This window comes from Ranitomeya variabilis, chromosome 1 (assembly GCF_051348905.1).
Source record: "Ranitomeya variabilis isolate aRanVar5 chromosome 1, aRanVar5.hap1, whole genome shotgun sequence".
Taxonomy (NCBI): Eukaryota; Metazoa; Chordata; class Amphibia; order Anura; family Dendrobatidae; genus Ranitomeya; species Ranitomeya variabilis.
Window position 1 is genome coordinate 756,167,620 of NC_135232.1, and position 16,084 is coordinate 756,183,703.

Here is a 16,084-nt window from a genome sequence, read left to right on the forward strand (position 1 = left end):
AGCCGTCAGAATCTGAGTCAGAGTATTCCTAGATTTTTTCTTTTCTTGGGAAGCGATGGACCAGGTGAGGGTGGTGGTGGCAGGGGAGGGGCAAATGTGGCCATAGAGGTCTGAACCTCCTGCCTAACCAAGGAACGTATCTCTTCAATTAGTGAAGGATGTTCAGCCCAGATTATTTTGTCCGTACAGGGTTGGCACCATGTTTTCTCCCATTTTAAGGGTAATTTTTCATTACATGTAGCGCATTTGCGCTTAGAGGTGGATTTAGGCTTGTCTCCCTGAAATGAGAGAGGGAGCAGTATAAGAATGTATACTAAAAACCACCCTTAAATGGGACCCATCCCTGCCACACTTACTGGGGCCTGGGGAGCACTGGGCTCTGCAGCTGCAGGGCAAGACATATCCATCTGAGCAGCTTACCTGAGAGACGTCTTCAGGAGGTTGTCTCCATAACCTAATGGGGGACAGGAAGCACAAGAGGTTAAAAAGCCCCTCCCACCTCCCATTAACCAGTGTCTTTCCTGTTCCCCATGGGGCATGGAGAGGTTCCTAGTACGCTGCGCGGCCGACTCTGGCAGTGGTACCTGTAGACTTTTTGCCGGGCAGTGGTGGTCGGGCCCTGGGCTTCCTCCTCCGCTTTCTGCTCCCGTCTCCTTGGATTCTGGGACCACTGTCCTGGTCCTCCTGCGTCCCCTTCCGGGGGTAAAGCGGACCAGCGATTCCCTCCCGGAGGCCTCCCTGAGCTCTCCGGCGTCTCCCCCTCCTGTGCACGCTTTTCGGCGACCCGGAAGTCACGTGGTGCTTCGGCGCTTCACTTCCGGGTCGGGCTCTCCTGTACAGGAGCGCTGTACTTCCAGGATTCTGGACCACTGAACGGCGTGTGGGGCACGCTGCATCCTCGCACGCCTGCCCGGGACTGCGGAGGGGGAGGGGATGGCTAATTGCCAGGCGCTGTGGCAGCTTTTATTTTCTATATAAAGCTGCAGAGGCTGTCGTGGAAGGCAACTAGAGAAATGGGTCGTGGCTGGGTCTTCCAACAAGACAATGACCCAAAACATACAGTCAAGGCAACAAAGGAGTGGCTCAAAAAGAAGCACATTAAGGTCATGGAGTGGCCTAGCCAGTCTACAGACCCTTAATACCATAGAAAACTTATGGAGGGAGTTGAAGCTCTGAGTTGCCAAACGACAGCCTCAAAATCTTAATGACTTAGAGATGATCTGCAAGGAGGAGTGGACCAAAATTTGTCCTGATGTGTGCAAACCTCAAAGCCTCATCAACTACAAAAACCGTCTGACTGCTGTGCTTTCCAAAAATAGTTTTGCCACCCAGTATTAAGTATTTGATCCCTCTGGCAAACAAGACTTATTTCTCATTGCAAAATGCCAAGAAATTTATATAATTTGTACAATGTGATTTTCTTGATTTTATTTTTGGTATTCTATCTCTCAATGTTAAAATTAACCTACCCTTAAAATTATAGACTGTTCATGTGTTTGTCAGTGGGAAAACTTACAAAATCAGCAAGGGATCAAATACTTGTTTCCCCCACTGTAGCAGACCTCCCACTGCTAGAATTCTATAAATGTAACAGTAGCAGTAATTAATGTCCCTCTGAGGAGATATGCAATGTAATACACGTGTTAGATACAACTTACTGCTGCTAATTTTTTTTACAAAACATTCCAAAGAGTCACTAGCGCTCCAGACCAAACGCAAATCTGGAAAAAAAATTACGTATAGCACTGTCATCCATGCCACTGCCACATCAAAGAAGAATCCAGTCATCAGATTAAGGGTGACAATTGTTTAGCCACATATAGCAGTGTAATTTTCAAGTTGATAATGGTTTATATCCAAATGACATTTTCCAGAAAAAAAAAAAAAAAAGTTCTCCACCTTTGTTCATTGTAATGACAACTTTATACAAAGAAACCCAACACCAGCAGGTCAAAAAAATCATTTATTGAGCAGTTATTTTACATATTTCTCATTGCAAGTAGTGTTGAGGACATTTGCACAGTTAAGGCTTCTTTCACTCTAGCGTCGGCACGGGGCCGTCGTTATGTGTCGGCTCGACATGCCGACGTGCGTTGTGAAATAAATGCCCGACGTGGGCAGCGGAAGCAGTCTTACGACGCTTCCGCTGCCCCATTGTAAGGTCCAGGGAGGAGGGGGCGGAGTTTCGGCCGCACATGCGCGGTCGAAGATGGCGGACACGACGCGCAAAAAAAGTTACATGTAACTTTTTTTGTGCCGACGGGCCGCCAAAACACGACGCAACCGTCACACGACGGTTGCGACGTGTGGCCATACGTCGCAATGCGTCGCTAATGTAAGTTTATGGGGAAAAAATGCATTCTGCAGACAACTTTGCAGGATGCGTTTTTTCTCCTAAACGACGCATTGCGACGTATTGCAAACGACGCTAGTGTGAAAAGTAGCCTAAGAACCATGTGCCACTGCAAACACAGGATAACCTCCTCGAAGAGAGCTAGGGCTCCCTATTGTTATGGCCCAAGTACAGCTTATTACACAGTGTGAGAAGGAAGACCGCTTTGTTTTCTACTGCACATGACAAAAATCCTTGTGCTATTTAAGCCTTAATAATGGTGGGAGTGATCATTTTGGGAAAGGAGTAGTATCTGCACTCCTCAGGAGGGATAAGATCCATCACAGTTGTTCTAATGTTGTCCTGTTTGAATCCAGCCTCCAATAGCCGAGGTACTTGAGTCTCCTAAAGAAAAAAAAACAAACAAAGAAAACAGCATATATTACAAGAAAAAAAAACCACACTAATCTGATCTATTTGAACCACTTTCTACACCCACCAAACCAGTCTATGGGCAAGTAGGTCATAGAAAATTGAATGAAAGGATATCTGATTACAGATATCAAGGTCTTAAGAAAATCGCTGGAACATGTAAATGTTAGATTTATGGGCAAGACAAGTCTATATTTACAATGAGGGGGGCATTACAAATCAGAGACATGTAATGACAGACTGTTTTCCTGATCTACACTTCTCACACTGGTAACTCCCACTGTCATTTATAATCCCTGGAGGCAGGTTCTCCTGCAGATCAATGTCCGGCCCATAGCCTGGAACAGCTCATTTCCATATTCCAGAGAAACCCACAATTTTTCATAAGACTTGAGAATGCAGATCTCAAGGTATCATTTTATTAGCTTTCCATGACCTACATGCCCATATTAGATGGCTTAGGACAGATGATCCTACTGACAGATTCACTTTAAAGGTGGTTGCACTGCCTAAAAGTTACAGTATTGATAAATATACTGCATGTGACATATATGAAAATCCTTACACATCTTACCTGAAACATTTTTTCTATATCATTGTATTTAGCTTTCAAAAACTCTCCCCAAGATGTCAGGTTGCAGTATGTAAGGACACCCCCAGGCTTCAATAGGCGGTAAGCATGAGCCTGTATAAAAAGATACATTGTAAAGCTTATTCCTATTATGATTGAGTCAATTTCTTAATACATTAATTTGTGGCAAAGCAAAAAAAAAAGTGTGTCTTATTTTTCATTTAAAAAAGTTGATTTTTTTCCCTCTATAGTCCATGTTCCATTATCACTGGCTACAAAATGAGTTTTCTGAAAATGTATCCGTAAGCCCGCTATAGAAGTCAGATTGAGTTGTAATTAAGGGAACCTGTCAAGTCCCTCAGAAGTTGTGTCTACATAGCTAAACACCCTGCCTAACAGTCCCTGTATCACATTACACAACCATATCTTTAGAAAAAATATTCCTAAAGTTGGTTTATATGTAAATGAGGGATTTGACTGGTCAATTGGCCATTAGTTTCTCCAGACTAGTTGTCCCACTTCCATGTCACCATGCCTCTGTGGGAGTGATAACTTACAAGTGCCTGTGTCATCACTTGCACTATACCAGTGGTCCCCAACTCCGGTTTTCAAGAGCCACCAACAGGTCACGTTTTCAGGATTTCCTTAGTATTGCACAGGTTATAATTGCATCACCTGGACAGGCAAGCATTCAATAGCCTGTGCAATACTTAGGAAATCCTCAAAACATGACCTGTTGGTGGCTCGAGGACCGGAGTTGGGGAACACTGCACTATACTTTCATGGGCGCTGGTTAACCACGCCATCATGCCCACAGTGGCATATCATCTTAGGGGGCCGACACCAAAGCCCCCTTGACTAGTCAAAGGGTTCATTTACAAAGATCTGTATGTGTTTAATGTAGTGCTGGGACTGTTAGGCAGGGTATTTACATATGCATACAACGTCTGGTGATGCTGGGAGCATGGGGGACCAGACTAGTTCCTTTTCATTCCCCCTCGGTTGATTTATGACCGCAGACCACAAAGTTAAATGTCTTTGAGAAGAAGTTTCCCTTCCCGTGTGTAGTTCAGTAGTGCATCATAGCTGCAGGGGCAGATCATTGAGTGGCCCGCTCTGGATCCAGGAGGGCGACAACAGGAAACTTCCCAAGGTGGCAGACTCCCTAAAAATAAATGAATCTCCATTCACCCAGACAATCATTTTAAAAACTGACCGGTCATCTCCCATGTCCATTTTTGTAGATACACCACCCACCCTTCTTGAAGTGTTCTTGATAAGACAACATACTTACCATCAGGGTATGTTTCCACGTGCAGGAAACGCTGGGTGTCAAACACGCAGCAGCCAGATGTTACAGCATAGTGGAGGGGATTTTATGAAATCCCGTCTCCACTATGCGTGGTAACACGCACCCGTCGGCCCTGCGATTACGGACATGCGGCGCGTCTTTTAAGATCGCAGCATGTCCGTGTACCTTGCGGCGACGCTGCGCCGCCGCAAGGTAAATCACAGGGCCCTATGTGTGGGGTGCGATCGATGCCGGATGTGTGCAATGAACACATCCGGCATCATCGCGTCACAGAAGGGGGCGGGGCTTAGGGCAGAGCGGGTTTGCCGCTCCGTCCAAACCGCCGGCCATCCTGAAGGTGGAAACATACCCTAATAGAGTAAGTTCACACACAGTGTGACGCTATGAAGAGACATTGTACACCATGTTCCAAATTATTATGCAAATGATATTTTTCCAGGACGTCCCTCCTGACAGCACCACCAGGAGGTTGCCCTTCATATCCTTGATAGGGACAGGAACACTGAAGAGGTTAAATAGCCCCTCCCCACCTCCACCCCTCAGTGTTTTTCCTGTACCTATCAGGAACAGACGCAGGAGAGAGTTCTCCAGAAGAGAACGGATTTACCTGATGCCGGAGTCAGGTTTTCGGTAGAGCAGGTGCTCTCGAGGGCAGTCTTTTCCTCCTGGAGGGGGCTCTGGGCAGCGGGAGTCTCGTGGAAGGACTCCCCTAGATCGCAGGATACAGACGGAGATCCCTCACGCGACAAGGTAGAGCTGTGTGCTCCCGTTAGCTGCCTCATCCCTTCACAAAGGGGCTCTGAGGCAGCGGCTGCTGCTGCGGTGTCTGGCGCTGTTCCCTCAGGCTCTACATGCAGCTGGCGCCGGCGGCGTAACCCAAACTTCCGGTCCGGTGCTCTGGGTCAGAGGGCGCTGGTGGCGACTTTTGGGGGGCGTGGCCAGATTCCCGGAGTCGGCGGGTGCATTGAGATACGTCGGTGGAACAGGAGTCTGGGACATGATGGCGCCAGGATCAGGGTCCCAGACTGGTCAGCGTGCGTTCCAGATGGTGCATGCGCAGTACAGCTGGGGACCTGCAATCACCGTTGATGCCAGCAGCTGAGTTCGGAAAGAGGACGAATCAGATGTCTTGAAGTCGGGTAAGACTGACTATTTAATGACGGACAGCTGACAGCACACCCGACTTAGTAAGTCCTTAGAGCTCGCCCACGGACCATGTGAGTAGACGTGGTGGGGAAGTACCTAGCGGGACTTTAGATCCGTAGCTACAGGGCTTTCCTTTACATTTTTAGGACAAGGACATTCCCAAGCGATCTGCCACTAAGAAAAAGGCTATCAGATGTCCGTTATGTACCGCCAAGCTCCCAGATGGTTATAACAAGAAGTTATGCGAAATGTGCATCACTAAACTACTTAAAGACGAACAATCTTCATTATTATCTAACATTAAAACCATGATTAGAGACAAAGTCCAGGCTACAGTATGAACAATGGTGCCACCCCAATCTCCTCATCCTAAGAGGCCCAGATGGGATATGGACTTAAGTTCAGAAGAAGGAGAGGTTTCAGGATACTCCGACCCGGACTCTGGTGAAGGCAATTCCTCGGTTGTATTTCCGGAGGAACGCAAGAGATACCTGTTCTCATCTGAGAACACGGATGTGCTACTAAAAGCAGTTAGGAGCACTATGAAAATAGCAGACTCCACTGAACCACTATCGGTTCAGGACAAAATGTTCGGGGGCCTGAGAACCCGCAGAAATAGAGTATTTCCAGTCAACAACCATATAACGGCGATGATACTGGAGGAGTGGGAAGATGTGGGAAAAAAGCTAGTAGTCCCAAGTAGTCAATGTTTAGCGTTAGGACTGGCAAAATGTAAGGACCCTTGATGCGGGTTGCCGGCTTACGTATTGAGGCCCGAATATAAACGAATACCTTACATACATTGATATGTTTGTTTTTTTGCACTTTATCTTGCAGGGCGCAGTCGGACCAAGATGGCTCTGTAAACTTTAGGCCTCTATTCACACAGCATGCACTTTGTAGCACTGGGCGGCCCGCCTGTATGTGCGTTACTAATAGGCTGTAAACCAGATGCTCTGCAATGCCTGTGTGAACAATGCCACATACATACTATTATCTCTTATCTTTTTGTGCACTAATGCCAAACAGCCAACACTGGATTGAAAGTGGTTGTTTCATCTGTATTTTTTGCACCTGTGTTTTTGCCATCATGAATCAGGTCCGATGCGCCCTGCTAGTGCATTTGCTTGGAGGCTTCAGCAGGTAATCAACTCTGCTTTTTTCAGTACCCCCCTGGAACCTCAGCTTGGTACTAAACTAATTACAGAAAGCTCTATACGAGCCGCTAGATCAGGCAGACCTAAAGTCTGTAACAGTCAAGACTGTCTTCCTAGTCGCAATAATGTCGGCAAGGTGAATAGGCGAGATCCAAGCCCTTTCCATAACAGATCCATACTTAAAAATACAAGAAGATTGCATCATTCTAAAATTGGATCCTTCGTTTCTCCCAAAAGTAGTGACAGACTTTCACAGAAACCAGGAAATTATATTGCCTACGTTCTGCTAGAACTACAATGATAAAGGACGTACCTCTATTCCCTGGATGTTAAAAGAACAGTATTGCAGTATCTAAAACTTACAGACAGCTGGAGAATTGACTCAAACCTCTTTATACAGATGTCTGGGAAGAACACAGGCAAAAAAGCCTCAAAGGCTACTTTAGCTAGATGGATTAAATCCATCATTTGCGCTGCGTATATTTCAGCCGGTGAATCTCCTCCAGAACACCTAAAAGCCCACTCACTGAGAGCAATATCTGCTTCATGGGCAGAGAGTGCAGGTGCATCCATGGACCAAATTTGCCAGGCGGCAACTTGGTCTAGCTCAAATACCTTTTGCAAACACTACGAGCTGGACATTGTCAAATCAACACACTGTCTTTGGGAGGAAAGTCCTCCAAGCTGTAATCCCACCCTGAATAGGAGTTATTTGGTATTTCTCCTGCTGGTGCTGTCAGGAGGGACGTCCTGGAAACTAGGAATTAGTCCTACCGGTAATGAAATTTCCAGGAGTCCATCATGACAGTACCCATTATTCACCCTCCCTTGAATTCCTGTCTGATGTGTGATATAAACATGTATAGAGAGGAAGTTCAATAAAATTGCGTTGTATCCATCCTGGTGTGGTACTTTGTAAAATCACTGAGGGGTGGAGGTGGGGAGGGGCTATTTAACTTCTTCTGTGTTCCTGTCCCTATCAAGGATATGAAGGGCAACCTCCTGGTGGTGCTGTCATGATGGACCCCTGGATATACCATTACCAGTAGGACCAATTCCTAGTTTCTCGGATTTTCCTAAATGTTTGGTGCAAATGACAGTCAGTCTAATAAAAGTCATCACCTCTAAGAGTATACATCGAATTTTATTGAAGAAACCTCCCAATGATAACAGTATAATCTCCAAAATGAATAAAAACTCAAAATGCACTGTTCCAAATTATTAGGCACAGAATTTATAAACATTTGATATGTTTTAAAGGGAACCTGTCACTCCCAAAATGGAAGTTGAGCTAAGCCCACCGGCATCAGGGGCTTATCTACAGTATTCTGGAATGCTGTAGATAAGCCCCCGATGTATCCTGAAAGATGAGAAAAAGAGGTTAGATTATACTCACCTGGGCAGGCGGTCCGATCCGATGGGCATCGCGGTCCGGTCCGGGGCCTCCCATCTTCATAGGATGACGTCCTCTTGTCTTCATGCTGCGGCTCCGGCCTCTCTGACCTTTCCCGGTGCCTGTGCACTGCAGTACTTTGCTCTGCCCTCAACAGGGCAGACAAAGTACGCCTGCGCCGGAGCTGCAGTGTGAAGACAAGAGGATGTCATCCTATGAAGATGGGAGGCCCCGGACCGCAGCGGGAACGCCCCTGGGTGAGTATAATCTAACCTCTTTCTCATCTTTCAGGATACATCGGGGCTTATCTACAGCATTACAGAATGCTGTAGATAAGCCCCTGATGCTGGTGGGCTTAGCTCACCTTCGATTTTGGGGGTGACAGGTTCCCTTTAAAGAACTGAAAATGCTCATTTGTGGATTTTGCAGCATTAGGTCACATTCACTGAACAAAAAAGCTATTTAACGCCAAAACATCCTAACAGGCCAAGTTACATGTTAACATAGGACCCCTTCTTTGATATCACCTTCACAATTCTTGCATCCATTGAACTTGAGTTTTAGGAGAGCTTCTGCTTGTATTTCTTTGCATGAAGTCAGAATAGCCTCCCAGAGCTGCTGTTTTGATGTGAACTGCCTCCCACCCTCATAGATCATTTCCTTGATGATACTCCAGATGCTCTCTATAGGGTTGAGGTCGGGGAACATGGTGACCACACCATGAGTTTCTCCTTTTATGCCCATAGCAGCCAATGGCTCAGAGGTATTCTTTGCAGCATGAGATGGTGCATTGTCATGCATGAAGATGATTTTGCTCCTGAAGGCACGTTTCTGCTTTTTATACCATGGAAGAAAGTTGTCAGTCAGAAACTTTACTTTGCAGAGGTCATTTTCACACCTTCAGGAACCTTAAAGGGCCCTACTAGCAGTTTACCCATGATTCCGGCCCAAAACATGAATCCACTTCCTTGATGATGTCGCAGCCTTGTTGGGACATGGTGGCCATCCACCAACCATCCAGGGTTGCTCGACACTCATCAGTAAACAAGACTATTTGAAAATTAGTCTTCATGTATGTCTGGGCCCACTGCAACCCTTTCTGCTTGTGAACATTGTTTAGGGGTGGCCGAATAGTAGGTTTATGAACCAAACCAAGCCTTTGAAGGATCCTACACCTTGTGGTTCGAGGGACTCCAGAGGCACCAGCAGCTTCAAATATCTGTTTGCTGGTTTGTAATGGCTTTTTATCAGCTGCTCTCTTAATCCGATGAACTTGCCTCGCAGAAACCTTCCTCATTAGGTCTTTATCCGCACGAACTCTGTGCGCAGAATCAGCCACAAATCTCTTAACAGTACAATGATCACGCTTAAGTTTCGGGAAATATCTAATGTTTTTATCCCTTGACCAAGGCATTGCACCATATGATGCTTTTCGGCAGCAGAGAGATCCTTTTTCTTTCCCAAGTTACTTGAAAACTGTGGAGCGTCCTTCTTAAGTAGTTTTCCTTTAATTAGAATCACCTGGAAAACTAATTATCACATGTGTTTAACCCCTCACCGAACTCCGCTGTATAAGTACTGCGGAGTTAAGATCCCCTACTTTGATGTGGGCTCTGGCGGTGAGCCCCCATCAAAGCTGGGACATGTCAGCTGTTCAAAACAGCTGACATGTGCCCGCAATGCGGTGGGTGGAATCACGATTCATCTGCCGCTAATAACTAGTTAAATGCTGCTGTCAAACTGACAGCAGCATTTAACTAGCGCATCGGGCCAGAAATGAATGCAAAACTGACCAACGTCACATGATCTGGGGTCAGCGATGAGTCAGCATAACAACCAGAGGTCACCTTGAGACCTCTATGGTTGTTGATGCCGGATTGCTATGAGCGCTCATAGCAATGCAGTAAATCTACTACATAGGAGCGATCTGAGCATCACTTCTATGTAGCAGAGCCGATCGAGTTGTGCCAGCTTCTAGACTCCCATGGAGGCTATTGAAGCATGGCAAAAGTAAAAAATAAAAAAAAGTTTTAAAAAATATGAAAAAAAATCTATATAAAGTTTAAATCACCCACTTTCGCCCCATTCAAAATAAAAGAAAAAAAAAATTTGGTATCGCCGCGTTCAGAATAGCCCGATCAATAAAAAATAAATAAAAAAAGGATTAACCTGATTGCTAAATGGCGTAGCGAGAAAAAAAAAATTGAAATGCCAGAATTACATTTTTTGGGCCGCCACGACATTGCATTAAAATGCAATAACGGGTGATCAAAAGAACATATCTGCACCAAAATGGTATTAAAAACGTCAGCTCGGCACGCAAAAAATAAGCCCTCACCAGACACTAGATAACGAAAAATGGAGTCGCTACAGGTATCGGAAAATTGAGCAATTTTTTTTTTTTTTTACCAAAGTTTGGAATTTTGTTTAACCACTTAGATAAAACTTAACCTAGTCATGTTTGGTGTCTATGAACTCGTAATGACCTGGAGAATCAAAATGGCAGGTCAGTTTTAGGCTATGTTCACACGCTGCGGATTTTTCTACGGATCCTCAGCATTTCCGCAGCTGCGGGTCCGCAGCGGTTTCCCATGCTTTACAGTACAATGTAAACCTATGAGAAACGCAATCCGCAGTGCACATGCGGAAAAAAACGTGCAGAAACGCAGCGGTTTATATTCCGCAGCATGTCAATTCTTTGTGCGGAATCCGCAGTGGTTTTACACCTGCTCCATAATAGAAAAATGCAGGTGTAAAACCGCAGTGGAATCCGCATAAAAACCGCGGTAAATCCGCAATAAATCCGCAGGAAAAACACGCAGTTTTTGCCCTGTGGATTTATGAAATCCGCTGGGGAAAAATCCGCAGAGGATCATTCTACGTGTGCACATACTCGTAGCATTTAGTGAACCTAGCAAAAAAGCCAAAACTAAAACAACAAAAATTGTGGGATTGCACTTTTTTTTGCAATTTCACCGCACTTGGAATTTTTTTCCCGGTTTCTAGTACACGACATGCTAAAACCAATGATGCCGTTCAAAAAGTACAACTTGTCTCGCAAAAAACAAGCCCACACATGGCCATATTGACGGAAAAATAAGTTACTTATGACTGTTGTGTTTGAAACTGTTAAGCTGTAAAGCACTGCGGAATATGTTGGCGCTATATAAATAAAGATTATCACTATTATTATCCTGTATGTACGGGTTATGTGTGGACGCTTATACTGTATGTACGGTGCTATGTGGGCGCTTATATTGTATGTAGGGGGCCATGTGGGGGCATATTGCCTGGACTTGTGAGCCGTTATCCTCATTGCAGTACGGCTTATGGTCTCCTTTTCTTGTCCTGATGGAAGGAATTCCCTGAATGACCAAAAGACATCCAGATTCAAGAATAAGAAGGCCTGCTTCTCACAAAGAAACCTCTACTGCAAACTTCATGTTTTGTCAGAGCAACACAAGGACTGGACATTAAAGCAGTTGAAATCTGAACAGTGATACGACAAGGCAAAAACGTGAGCTTTTTGGGGACTAACAGCCACATCTTTGTGGTGTGATGTTGGGCTTTGCTGGTGATCTATTCCAAGTTCAATGCAGTCACTCAGCATCTACAACATGCACCCCATCGAGGTTTGCACTTTGTGGGACCATCATTTGGGTTGCCACAGGATAGTGACAAGCTACAGAATGAAAAAGCCATCTGTTCTTGAGAATGAAGAGGATTCTTATTAGGAGGCACTTTTTTTTTTGCAAAGTATTTAGTAATTTTACGCATTTAACAAGACAACTCTGTTTCTGTTTGCGCAAAGTGCATTCTGCCAAAATCTTTTCCATTGCATAATGGACTATGAATCAGGCTTTAAAATACTATCTAGTAGTGAGGACACCAACACTGGAAATCTGATCTTACCTTGATAAAGTTGAACTGATGTGTATGCCAGGTCTCCTCAGACAGAGGATATGTGTCATACAAAATGCCTACACAGACAAAACACATTACTATGAAGAATAAGCCAAATGGGGACAGAATTAAAGAGGGTATGCATTCTTACCATCAAAGTGGCCATCTGGTAGAGTAGGTACCACATCTTCCCAAAGCCCTTTCAGTGGTACAATCTGTAAAGAATATAAAATAAAAACACACATTTATATTACTGTCCTTGAATAAAATATCATACAGAATACCTGACACCCCATCACCAACTTAATAGTAGAGCTTATTTCCTCAGGGAATGTGAAGCCCTCAATACCTGCAATGTCCATGTACTCTCGCCTTATTTATCTACCCATACTTCTGTACATGCTGACCATGCAGTCTGCTGTCCATGACTGCCTGCTGCCCCCTTAGACCCTTGGCTTTTGCACTTTGAAATGAGCAAAAGCTGTACAAACACATGCTATCAGTCCTATGTAGATGTGTACTCATGATCCCAATTTCCACATGCACATTGACCCTCCAGTCCTGCAAGCGTCAGTGCATTGCAGTCTTCCATATATACACATGCTTCAAGTTATGACTTCAGCACCAAGATATTCTGACCTACTTATATCCTGCAGCACATTAAATAGAAGCAGCAATGACATGAAGCCATAGTGATAAGCTGCAGATAATTTACTGTATTTTGTATTATAAGATGCACTTTTTCTCCCCCAAATTTAGGGGGAAACTCATAATCCAAACTGTGGCTGCAGTGGAGTGTGGTCCCAGGGTTGCTGCTGCCAGTAGCAGAAGTCGATGGATTGTTAAAGGCCCTAGGCTGGTAAGGCAAGGTGATCAGCGCACGGTTCATTACCCCGTAATGCATGGCCTGTGCTCGCTTCATATAGACTGTGAAGGAATTTCCATTTATTCTAGGTAGGTAATAGCAGAGCAGACATATGTATATCAGTATATACCAAAACAGACACCTATAGCGGCACAATTAGGTTCTGCTTGCTATACATAGTGATACCTCCATACATCACACCTTATGGGGTTGTGTTTTGGCCCATTCCTGTAGTCGCTGGAATACCCCATCGTTACACTCCACAATCCAGTGCTCGTCTATATTATACTCTTCCACTTTAGTAGCAGCTATGGCCATGCCAAAGCCGAGCTCCAACACACGGCCACCTGGAAGAAAGGATGTGGTTAGCACTCAACATTCACGAATCGTCCAATCTGCCTGTACATGGGGAGGTGACCCGCAGGGCCGATAAACACTAGTGAGAATCAGCAGCAGCGTTCTCTGGGGGCATCTTCTCCGGCCATAAAGGGACAGTCACTGGTTGGTTTCATGGCGTCCTTGCACGGCATAAAGACGTGACCTACATTACAAGGTGGCTAACTATAGGCCACACAGAAGCGTGAGCAGTAACACAGGTGTATTGGGATGCGCGCAGGGCCGGACTGGGACTAAAATTCAGCCTTGGCATTTGAAGTCACACAGGCCCACTTGTCACATGGTGACTGTATAATATCTTTGTACACTTGTAGGCTACAAGAAGTGAGGGGAGTGTAACACGACTATATAACATATAATTACAGCTGTATCCAGCATTACAGCTCAGCCCCCATAGAATGTAATGCAGCCAGCCCCCATAGAATGTAATACAGCCAGCCCCCATAGACTATAATACAGCACAGCCCCATAGAATGTAATGCTGCATAGCCCCCATAGAATGTAATACAGCACAGCCCCCATAGACTGTAATACAGCACATCCCCATAGAATGTAATGCTTGCCAGCCCCCATAGAATGTAATGCAGCACAGCCCCCATAGAATGTAATGCAGCACAGCCCCCATAGAATGTAATGCAGCACAGCCCCCATAGAATGTAATGCAGCACAGCCCCCATAGAATGTAATGCAGCACAGCCCCCATAGAATGTAATGCAGCACAGCCCCCATAGAATGTAATGCAGCACAGCCCCCATAGAATGTAATGCAGCACAGCCCCCATAGAATGTAATGCAGCACAGCCCCCATAGAATGTAATGCAGCACAGCCCCCATAGAATGTAATGCAGCAGAGGCCCATAGAATGGAATGCAGCAGAGGCCCATAGAAAACAATGCAGCACAGGCCTATAGAATATAATGCAGCACAGGCCCATAGAATGGAATGCAGCACAGCCCCATAGAATATAATGCAGCACAGGCCCATAGAATGGAATGCAGCAGAGGCCCATAGAATGGAATGCAGCACAGCCCCATAGAATATAATGCAGCAGAGGCCCATAGAATGGAATGCAGCCAGCCCCATAGAATATAATGCAGCAGAGGCCCATAGAATGGAATGCAGCCAGCCCCATAGAATATAATGCAGCACAGGCCCATAGAATGGAATGCAGCACAGCCCCCCCCCCCCCCCCCCCAATAGCTCCACAATCCAGTCATCACTCATTGATAAAAAAAAAACCACAAACACTCTACTCACCTTTCCTCCTGCCCCGCGCTGCTCTGGCTCTGGTCTCAGCAGTCGCAGTCTGCCCGGTCACACAGCAGGTGCGCGATGATATGACGTCATCGCGCACCCGCAGTGTCAGCGGCAGGCAGAGCGGGGAATGATGGGAGAGGGGGCGTCAGCAGACGCTCTCTCCTCCATCATTGCATTCAACTGTACCGGCGTCGTATAGTTGAATGCGGGGCCGGGAGTGTGCCGACAGCGGGGAGAGTGTGCCGACAGCGGCACACTCGAGCGGCCCACTACTGCCACCGGCCCTTCTGGCATTTGCCAGAACTGCCCGATGGCCAGTCCGGCCCTGGATGCGCCTCATGAGCCACAGGCTCTGAGCATGGAGATCGGGTCTGTAGGCAAGTACCATACTCAGGAGGAGCGAGAGGACGCACCCAGACCCCAGTGCCCCCTTATAAAGACAATAACATCTGCGGCTCTATTGTAGGTAAATGGGGTCTTATTAATGCAGGTTAGTAAGTGTACCACCCTCCGTAGTAAGGCAGGCTTTATACCTATAGGGCTAGTAATCCGCACATACTATGGGGCCAGCACTAACCCAATGCACACACTCTGTCAGCACACAGTGGCTATATGGCCACTGACTTCTGAAAGATTGGGGATGTCAGGTGGCCAGTCATTAGTTTGGAGGAAGGGGGCAGTCCAGCAGGTCAGTAGAGGAGGATGGCAGAAGTACGTTAGTTGGGGTCCGGTGACATTCTGGGACGGCGCACATTAATGACCCACTGTAGGGTGAGGAGCCCTATATAGCATCCCCACCCCCTCCCTGCTCTCCAGCTGTCACCATGTGGGGCTATTCTGGGCCACACTGCCCCCACTCACACACAGGCTGGTGCAGGGGGCACCCCATACCTTTACTGGCCGCCACCCCAGCCAAGCTGTGCATGTAGGGGGTCTCCCATCTCTCCATAACCGGCTTGCCCATGATTTCCAGGTGAGTGTCTGTCTCATTGTAGCCGGCGTCCGCGCTGTGCCACGACGACTTGCAGCTCTCCCCTTCTGCAAAGATTTTCTGTGAAGCCATGGCTGCCCTCGGGGAACACTGACAGAGGGCGAGCGCCGGCCGGGACCTGAGATATAGCGATCCAGTGGGGGCGGGGCTTCACGAGGCATGTCGGGGCGTGGCCGCCGGAGGGGGCGTGGTCAGTGCTCAGAGCAGGACTCTGGGCTCAGGGCTGAGCAGCAGAGGAGGATGTTTGCTGCAATGTGTCAGTTAATAAATGGCTAAGTGTAGGCAATCACCTATATGCAGGGTAGAAAATACAGCAAGATCGGGGATAAA

At 46.4% G+C, this 16,084-nt stretch overlaps 1 protein-coding gene across 1 annotated transcript; it reads right to left on the bottom strand.

Annotated features, from left to right (window-relative positions):
* Positions 1-1,950: 1,950 nt before the first annotated feature.
* GAMT (guanidinoacetate N-methyltransferase) lies at positions 1,951-15,876 on the bottom strand. The gene is made up of 6 exons (XM_077271100.1): positions 15,655-15,876; positions 13,313-13,458; positions 12,398-12,461; positions 12,256-12,323; positions 3,339-3,449; positions 1,951-2,737 (listed from the first exon to the last, which is right to left on the bottom strand). Exons 1-6 carry the CDS (start codon positions 15,824-15,826, stop codon positions 2,597-2,599), a joined length of 702 nt encoding a protein of 233 aa, XP_077127215.1. The 5' UTR covers positions 15,827-15,876; the 3' UTR covers positions 1,951-2,596.
* Positions 15,877-16,084: the final 208 nt, after the last annotated feature.